Source organism: Engraulis encrasicolus, chromosome 12, assembly GCF_034702125.1.
Source record: "Engraulis encrasicolus isolate BLACKSEA-1 chromosome 12, IST_EnEncr_1.0, whole genome shotgun sequence".
In the NCBI taxonomy this organism is placed as follows: domain Eukaryota; kingdom Metazoa; phylum Chordata; class Actinopteri; order Clupeiformes; family Engraulidae; genus Engraulis; species Engraulis encrasicolus.
Genome location: NC_085868.1, coordinates 11507788 through 11517559, shown reverse-complemented (window position 1 = coordinate 11517559; position 9772 = coordinate 11507788). Strand labels below are relative to the sequence as shown.

General features: G+C 40.6%; 1 protein-coding gene across 2 annotated transcripts in view; it reads left to right on the top strand.

Moving 5' to 3' along the window:
• Positions 1-9152, top strand: part of rasgrf2a (Ras protein-specific guanine nucleotide-releasing factor 2a) — a 63383-nt gene extending 54231 nt beyond the window's left edge. For both annotated transcript variants that reach the window (XM_063211635.1, XM_063211634.1), the window contains 8 exons: positions 1397-1457; positions 2352-2455; positions 4015-4099; positions 4440-4637; positions 4939-5018; positions 5473-5590; positions 6225-6293; positions 8092-9152. In XM_063211635.1, the coding sequence (XP_063067705.1) occupies positions 1397-1457; positions 2352-2455; positions 4015-4099; positions 4440-4637; positions 4939-5018; positions 5473-5590; positions 6225-6293; positions 8092-8190 (814 nt within the window). In that variant the 3' untranslated portion in view covers positions 8191-9152. The remainder of the gene's footprint in view (positions 1-1396; positions 1458-2351; positions 2456-4014; positions 4100-4439; positions 4638-4938; positions 5019-5472; positions 5591-6224; positions 6294-8091) is intronic.
• The last annotated feature ends 620 nt before the right edge of the window (positions 9153-9772 follow it).

Below are 9772 nucleotides of genomic sequence, written 5' to 3'. Positions count from 1 at the left end.
TATGTATTATATTACATAATTTATTTATGAGCCAGGTTTCCGCGGCACCCCTGTTGAGAAACACTGAACTAGACAATTCATGAACTAGTTCATAATTTGAACGTGTATATGCACCATTGATAATTTTTTATTTATTTGTTACAAGGATAGCCCTTTGAGATGTGCCATCTCATTTTCGAGGGGGTCCTACTGACAGTACAGTACAAAAACAGAAAAGTTAATGATAATGAATGGAATGCACACTATTTACTAAAAAAGGAAGGAAAAAGCAAAGGCACTCTGAGATTTGAGAAAAATATAAAAAAGCCTTTAATTTAACATGGCAAATTCAGTTTAAAAGCACATGGGCCTACGCGTTGCGGCCATATTGGCCTTCATCAGGGCATAGACAAAGAAAGTAGGTCAAAGGTTAAAAAGGCACCCATAGGTGTTAGAAGGGGTGGAGTCTTCCTATCTATTTACACACTATTTACTGTCTGATGAACAGGGGCGTAGCAGCAAATTGTGGGCCCTATGTAAAATCAGGGATCCACCCACCCCCGACATAAATCTATATCAGTAATTTTCAACCTATGGTGGGCCCTGAAGGTATTCCAAGTGGGCCTTGAAATCATTTTCTGCAAATTATAATCATATTTTGGTGTGTGTTGCTATTGATTTATTTGAGTTTTATTCTCTATCGGGTCAGAAGCGGGCCCTGAATATTTGTGACAATTTCGAGTGGGCCCCACTTGGTTGGGAACCCCTGATCTATATAAATCGAACTCTGTGTGGGCCCCCTATACACATGGGACCCCTGTGACTCAGTCACACTTTACACCCCTGAGAGACACCCCTGCTGGTGACATGAGCGAACTATGAATGAGTTCATTCTGGTGCCTGCGAACAAACTACATGTGCCTTCATTTACTTCTATGATGATTTCCTTAGTGTTTAGGTGAAAATTCAGCCAAATACATTGCAAAGAGCACCAGTAGGAAGATGACATCTAACACATGCGTATATTTTCACTGTTCTGATGAAAGGGCTGTCTGAGGTATTATATAGGCTTTGCTAAGGATTAAACAATTGTTAAACAATACAGCTCGCAAAAACCTCTTGCAATAAAGAACTATGAACTACAGTAGTTCATTTTTGGAACTATAAATGAACTATTGACAATTTGCAATTATGAACTATGAAAGCTATAGTGTTGTTTGGTTCGTGAACGGGGGGGCTTGAAAGACTTTTGGATAGCACCCACCTAACTTATTATCACCATGTCCAGTCTGCACAATTTGATATGGGTTGGCGTGTCAGGCTTGTCAGGTCTTACACAAACTCACGAAATGTGACACAGTTTGTCTGACAGTGTTATATAACGTGCAGGCTTTTATTCCATTCTCAATGTCTCTAGTGCCCTTTCTCAAGACGACCAGGATGATTCTCAGCTCAAGATTGAGGACATTCTCCAAATGGTATGTTTTCCTCTCAGAGCCCTTCTCTAGTATATAATGTAATGCCTTCATAGCCTACTTTATGTTTGTGGCAGTTTATTGAAGGAACAAAATCATTCATTAGCCAATGTCTGTATGTCTGCTATGTCCTTCACCCGTGAAGCAGAAAAGTTGTCCACTGCTTCACTTCATCGTGGTAAGAAGACCTTCTCTCCCTGTGAACAAATGCCTGTCGGTAGCCATGACAACAGACCTCAGGCTCTTTGTGTTGTCAGTAAATAGCTGTAGGCCTAGTTGGGGATGTGTTGCGGTGTGTTGTCGGTAAATAGCTGTAGTTGGGGATGTGTTGTGGTGTGTTGTCGGTAAATAGCTGTAGTTGGGGATGCGTTGTGGTGTGTCTATTACTGTAAGACCCGCTGCTGAATACAGTAGTGTAAAACGCATACTGTACTTCCTGTGAAAGCCTATTCTTCCTGTGACACTGTACCAAAGTAGACTAGCTTGTGAAGCCCACTATTGCTACTGTATGGTCCTGCTCACAGTGTTGTACTTAATATACAGTTGAGTCACAGGATGGATGGATGGATGGATGGATGGATGGATGGATGGATGGATGGATGGATGGATGGATGGATGGATGGATGGATGGATGGATGGATGGATGGATGGATGGATGGATGGATGGATGGGCGTATACGTATACATATGCTGTACATAGTTCTATGTTGTTATGTGTATGTAATGTTAATGTGTGAGTTTGATGGTTTTTTTGTACAATGTGCTGCTAAGTCACATAATTGGCCTTTTGGATGTTGCTGGACTGTTTGTCCCCTAAAACATCGCCTCCATAGATAAGTCTACCTTCGTTAAGTACACGTAGCCTAGATGAAACTTCTTCTCTTCTATTCTTTTCAGACTGAAGTCCCCAAGGCTGAATGCTTTGAGTCCTTATCAGCCATGGAGTTGGCTGAACAGATCACTCTGCTCGACCACATCGTGTTCAGGAGCATTCCTTATGAGTATGTACTGAGAAAAAAATATAGCCTATACGTATGTGTGTATCATAACTGCACTTAGTAATACACACAACAATGACATGCAACTTGCACTAGTCTTATCCATGACCACAGTAGCACCAGCACACTTGTCACAGAAAGGTGGGGGAAAAAACTGTAATTTCAGTGTAATAGTAGTGGTACATGTATCTTTGATAAGTACTGTATGAGCTTTGTAATAGGCAACCCATGGCAATGAAGACATATAACTTAGTGGTTGTCTGTACTTGTATCTTATAACCCTAGTACACCCCAGAGTACTTATGGCCAAAATAGGACAGGGACCGAAGTGGAACTGTCTGATTGGCTCTTGAGACATTTGGGTGGAGCCTCTATAAATCATTTGTGGTATTGTTTGTTCTACCGAAGAATGCTGCAAAGCTATTTGTTTTTGGAAGGCCAATCATTTTGCAGTTTGAAATCACAGCCGAAGTTCAACATGCTTTTGCATCACTATACTGTACATCACTAATGGTTTCAGTGAAGCTATTTTAACATTTCTTTGAAGTGTGAAACACATTTCTAAGCCATTAAAGATGCACTGTGTAAGATTTTTTGTTGTTTATTTCCAGAATTCATGCTACCCATTAGCTATTATTACCTTTTTCATGAATACTTACCACCGCCATCTAATTCAAAATCTTCATTATGACTGGGAAAATTGCACTTTTCATACCAGTGTTAATTTCGTCAACCATGACTATGACTAAAATATTTCGTCAAAACCCTTTTTTGATTTTCGTCATTTAGACTAAGACTAAGACTAAATTGGCAAGGCAATGACTAAAATATGACTAAGACTAAAATTGATTTTCGTCATTGTGACTAAGACTAAGAATAAATTTTAAAAAGCTGACTAAATTAATACTGGTGTCAAATAAAATAGAGAAAAAGAGAACCAGTGTGTGAATAAGTTTCATTCTGCACAGTGTGATATATGTTAAAAAGAGAACCAGTATGCGCAGAGGGTTTATTCTGTTCAGTCAGATGATATATGTTAAAAAGAGAAGCAGTGTGTGGAGAAGTTCTATTATGTACAGTGTTGACTAAAATGACTAAAATGACTAAAACATGACTAAGACTAAAATTGATTTTCGTCATTTAGACAAAAACTAAGACTAAATTGGGAAGGCAATGACTAAAATATGACTAAGACTAAAATTGATTTTCGTCATTGTGACTAAGACTACGACTAAATCAAAAAAAGCTGACAAAATTAACACTGTTTCATACATGGGGGGATCTTCTCCATGGTCTTCCATTTTTAATTTCCTGAAATAGACATTTTTAGCTGCAAAAATGACTGTTCTTGGGCCATACTAGAAAATATTAGTTTATTACTTAGTGAACTTTCATGAAAAGATCAAATTTGGCAATAGGCAACCCAGTTTAAATGAGCAGCATAGTTGCAGTACCTTTTTTGACCATTTCCTGCACAGTGCACCTTTAATGAAAGCAAGCAATTAGCAAGTAATTATATGGCTGCATATTTAAAACATACTGTATGTGCTGTGTTTGCACAGGGAGTTCCTTGGCCAGGGCTGGATGAAGCTGGACAAATATGAACGAACACCCTACATCATGAAGACCAGCCAGCACTTCAATGATGTATGCTGTACCCCTCATATTACTGTTACCACAGACAGGCACAGAGATTTTTTTTATTTTTAATCCCAATTGATATTTCACATGTGTCATATTCATATTCACACAAATCCTTTAGAATTTGTCTTACACAAGTCTTAACATCATGAAGTGCCCCAGTAAGGCCTTTTATTCAAAAACCTCTGACTTTTTAGGTATTACCCGCTTCATAGAAAGTTTCTCTCTCTCTCTCTCTCTCTCTCTCTCTCTCTCTCTCTCTCCCTCTCCCTCTCTCTCTCTCTCTCTCTCTCTCTCTCTCTCTCTCTCTCTCTCTCTCTCCCCCCCTCACCCTTCCTCCCCGTAGATGAGTAACCTGGTGGCGTCTCAGATCATGACCCATACGGATGTGGGTTCGAGGGCCAGCTCCATCGAGAAGTGGCTGGCGGTAGCCGATATCTGCCGGGTCCTCAACAACTACAACGGCGTGCTGGAGATCACATCCGCACTCAACCGCAGCGCCATCTACAGGTTAAAGAAGACATGGGCCAAAGTCTGCAAACAGGTGGGCACGGGAGTAGTGACTGGACTGGATTAACTGTTACTATTACGTGTGTTTACGTGTGTTTACGTGTGTGTGTGTGTGTGTGTGTGTGTGTGTGTGTGTGTGTGTGTGTGTGTGTGTGTGTGTGTGTGTGTGTGTGTGTGTGTGTGTGTGTGTGTGTGTGTGTGTGTGTGTGTGTGTGTGTGTGCCTGGGGTTCTGTCAGTCATTCTCTGTATGTATGTTCTGTATACATGTTTGTGCATTCGATATTATTGTTTTGTGGAGGAGCAGCCTTTCGTGTAACTGACTGCTTTCTCCTAGACTAAGTCCCTGATGGACAGGCTTCAGAAGACCGTGTCATCAGAGGGCCGCTTCAAGAACCTCAGGGAGACACTGAAGAAGTAAGCTGAAAGACACTCTATGTTCAAGCATATCCAGCCACACACACTGCTACCAATTCACATTACAGCATAATAAGCCAACAAATGACAAAATGTCTGTGCTGTTGACTATCTTGCACTTTCTCGTCGGTGTATCACTTTCTACGTTTATTTATCTGTGACCCATTAAGGTGTATGTACAGAAATTGTAAATTACAGGATTTTTATATTTTTCTATATAATACATTATGTAAGATGCGGTTACAATCAAAAAGTAGACCCTATTTTAACACAGTAGTTGATAGTATTAATAACCTTTAAATGTTTAGTCATTTTAGGTGTAAGCGTTTTTTGTTTACTTTCTGCCTTGTAGTGCTTTTTACTTTCTGCCTTGTAGTACTTTTTACTTCATACCCTGTAGTGCTTTGTGGATCTCACTGATTTTCTTGCTCCTGTGCTGCTGCTTGCTCCACAGCTGCAACCCTCCATGTGTGCCCTATCTGGGCATGTACCTCACAGACCTGGCCTTCATCGAAGAGGGCACCCCCAACTTCACAGAGGAGGGCCTGGTCAACTTCTCCAAAATGAGAATGGTAACTTGCATTTTATTTGCATTTTTCATGTTTAAATGTATCCAAAGTAAAAATGGAAAAAAATAGCGTTGACATTTTTTGCATTCAGTGTATTTCAAATGATGCCCACACTTGATTCAGTAACGCTTTAGAATAAGGTTCTTCTAATAAGCATTTATAGTCACTAGTAAGCAGGTAGTAATACCCTTACAAGTGCCCAATAACAAGCTTATTAACTTTGTTAACATGCTTATTAATGTCGTTAACATCTGATGAGTAACTTTATTTGAGTAAAAGCATGAAAATCGGTACACATGGTAGCCATCTTCAAAATGTAGTTTTTTTCGCAACGCCTCCATATCTAGTATTAGTCAGCATATCAAGATGGATATGTGTACCGATGTAAATAATAAGACTAAAAAAATAAACCACTATAAACACATAATAAGCAGCTTATAAGATGTTAACAAAGTCAATAAGCATGTTATTGGGCACTTGTAAGGGTATTACTACCTGCTTACTAGTGACTATAAACGCTTATTAGAAGAACCTTATTCTAAAGCGTTACCCTTGATTTCAGTCACTCCACGGCTGTTGTAAATAGATGCTACTGTTTCACTGAACACAAACTTGGATGTTTTGGATGATTCTGCAGATATCCCACATCATCCGAGAGATAAGGCAGTTTCAGCAGGCACCATACAGGATAGAGCACCAACCCAAGGTGAGATTTGCCACGTTGACTTTTACATTTTCACATTTTAAAGTTCAAGTCATTGCTGACATGTTTGATGTATAAGTGTTGGAGGGACTTGTTTTGTTTAGTGAACTTGAAGGAGGCTCAACCTGCATACTGACTGTGACACAGTTTCATTCACTCATTTAGTCTGTCTGGCCATGCATACTATCTAAAACATTTTAATTTTTTTGTTAAATCAATTTTTTTTTTTTAAAATTGCGCCTTTATTCGTGATAGGACATTGAAAAAGACAGGAAGCAAGTGCGGAGAGCGAGGCGGGAAAGGGCTGGCAAAGGAACCAGGCCGGAATCAAACCCGGGTCGCCGGTGTAGCTGTGCAGTGCCCTACCGCTTGAGTCACGGCAGGGCCTACATTTCATGTTTTATTGAGAAAGGGAAGCAATCAAGTTTGTTGAGTGTTTGCACCGTCTTGATGAGGCATGTTATGTGGCGGCGGTTGGGGAACCGCTTTTCATTCGAAGGGCCACTTCAAATGTTATAATGTCCTCCAAGGGCAACACTATGAACACAAACTATGAACCAGGATTTCACCCTGCACTTCAGGCCTAAATTGAAGGCAAAAGACCCCACCTTCACTATCATGTCATATTTCATGTGACACTGCATAAAAGTGAAATTATATCGGGAGCTGGATAGAACTAGCCTGTTTTTCATCGACTTTCAGATCTCGCACCAAGATTCTGGTCTGACCAAGAAGATAACGAATTACGGTTCCAAACAGCATGGTTAACTCACCTCCCTCGGTTTGCAACTGTTCAATCCCAGAAAGGGGCAGCGCCAAAGTTTAAACCACACATTTTCTTAGTTCCAATAGAACATCACTGCCTTGAACACGCCTCTACCCAGGGCCGTTGGAACTGCTCAAAGTTGATTGCATCCTGACAAAGTGGGTGGAGTTTCCCAGTCCAGTGGCGCTCAGAGAGTACTTGAGCAAGCTCTTTTCCTGGGTGCATTCCAATATGCTACCTTGCTTCCTCCACTTGTGCTTGTGGCCTCGCCCCGCCTTCTGGCCCCACCTCCATGGAGAAAACAATAAAGCTTCCCCGCTGTCAGCCTAGCCAAAACAATTTTTGGGGGACTATTCTTCATTCACCATCCAGTATGCAAATGAGAAAATGACTTTACAGTTGAGCTTTTGCGAGATATTGAAATATAATGCTGCTGTCAGTGATGTCATCATGACATATTACTTCCTGGTACGAGGTCACAAGCACAAGTGGAGGACGCAAGGTCGCATATTTGAACGCACCCAGAGAGTACTTGAGCAAGCTCTTTTCCTGACTCACTTTGCAGCGCTGAAGGTGTCATTAGGAGGCCGTAGCCTGGCTAGGATAAAACGGCATCACGAGCCATAGGTTCCCCATCCCTGGCAATGATGCACCAGTCCAATGAACAGGATAGTGAGGAAATGAGTGGTCTTATCGATTATAACTTCAACCAGTACCATACGGAGACGTTTCATGAACGTGAGTTAGACACACCCCTTGAATCTCCCTTGAAGAAATGGGTTGACAACACTAGTACACCGGACCAGACCAGGGGCCTATACTACAAAGCTGGTTCAGGACAAGTTAAGGTTAAGTTAAGAGGTAAATCTTCTAATACAAGAGCTTTTCTTAAGAAAATGAGGACTGCAGGCTCTTCTATTAGATGATTTACCTCTTAACTTAACCTTAACTTATCCTCAAGCCGGCTTTGTAGTATAGGCCCCAGATCTTTCAAGTCGCAATATCCAGGCTTCGGATGTTTTTTGTTTTTTTCAGGTCACCCAGTTCTTGCTGGACAAGACCTTGGTGATGGATGAGGACACCTTGTATGAACTCTCCCTGAAGATCGAGCCCAGGATGCCTTCAGGAAACTAGTTAGCAGATACCACCATTTGTTTACAAGAACAGACTTGTATATATTCACTATATGCAAATAGTGAAGGAAACGACACATGCAAAATGGAGGATCAGTTTGCTCCTATCTACATGAAGTTCGGCAAAGAGCCATTTGTAAATACAGGAGGAAGTCCAAACGAAAACATTTTTTTAAATTATTATTATTGATGATGAGGATGGATTCACTCGTAAATACACACCCCGCATCAACGGTCGTCGCTCCTTGCTTTTCTTTTCTCCAGTAGTTGTTCACCAATATTTGGATCATCTCCGTTCCTCATACAAAAAGGATTTGACCAAATCAAACTGTTGCCATTGAATGGTGAAGAACTCAGGAAGTCAGGAAGTGCCTTCTGTAAATATTGTATTGTGTACATGAACATGAACAATCCTGTAGATACCAAGTGGATGTTTGAGAACATTTTACAAACACCAATGAAATGATTTGAGTGTATAATATTATAAAGTATATTTAAAGCTGTGCTTTGCCATTGAAACAAGCATGTCCAAGCTAATGCTTAGGCTGTAGCAAATTACTAGCTACTATGAGCTGCCCTGTGGTACAGGTGTACCGACAGCAGTAGTCCTTAGAGGACTGGGTCTGGTTAATAGAAATAAGAGCTCCCTCTAGTGGTTAGGATGAGTAAAAACACATTTGTAGGGGCAATACATCTGTCATACACACTGAGAAAAATAGGTACTCAAGCTGTCATTATGTTGTGGTACCATATTGTATCTTGCAAGGTACATGTTTTAAAAAGGACTCTAGTGTAGGTAATTTCCCTACAAAAGGTACTGCGCCAGTGACAATCAGTTGAACCCATGTGGGTGCAGAGTGGTACTTCCAGAGTGAGATTGTTTCCAAAAGTTTTCCTGTTTTCAGAAGACATAGGCTACATGTTTTCACACCTGTTTAACAGAGCATGTTTTCCACATTTGAGAAGAGTAAACTTCGAATAGACAATGTTTTCTAAGGAGCTTTACAATTGTAATTCAGCGGTAGGACTTTGAAGCTTGACAATTAGACAGACATATGTTTTCTTCCTTTTATTTCAACTAAGATGGAGCATGGCTAATCCAGTAGCAGCTACAAAGGCCTGAGTATGAGCAGTATTGTCGCAGTAATTCACACCATAAAGATGTCTGCCTGGCCACACAACTAGAAGACATTTCTCCACTGTCTTATATGCTGTGTCATCCAAAAGAGTTGTGATGTGAGCTATTGGACATCTTTTTGAAGGTTGAAATGGCTGCGCCTTGGTTCACACATGCACTGTCCACCGATAGATTGATTTGAGATGTATGGGAAATACATAGTGGGACTGTCACTTCCTTTGGCTCTGTTGCCTTCGGAAAAATGTTCAAAATCTTCAACGTTTTTGTCTGTAAAACACTGTAAAACCGTCAACCAATCAGGACCGATGCATGTTTTACATGGATGCATGTAATCTGTGATTCCACCGCACTCTCGATTAGAAGGTGCCAAACATAAACAAAAACTGTGTAAAATTGAAAGAAAAATGTCTGCACACTTAAATCCCCTTTGTGTTCTTTTTAATAA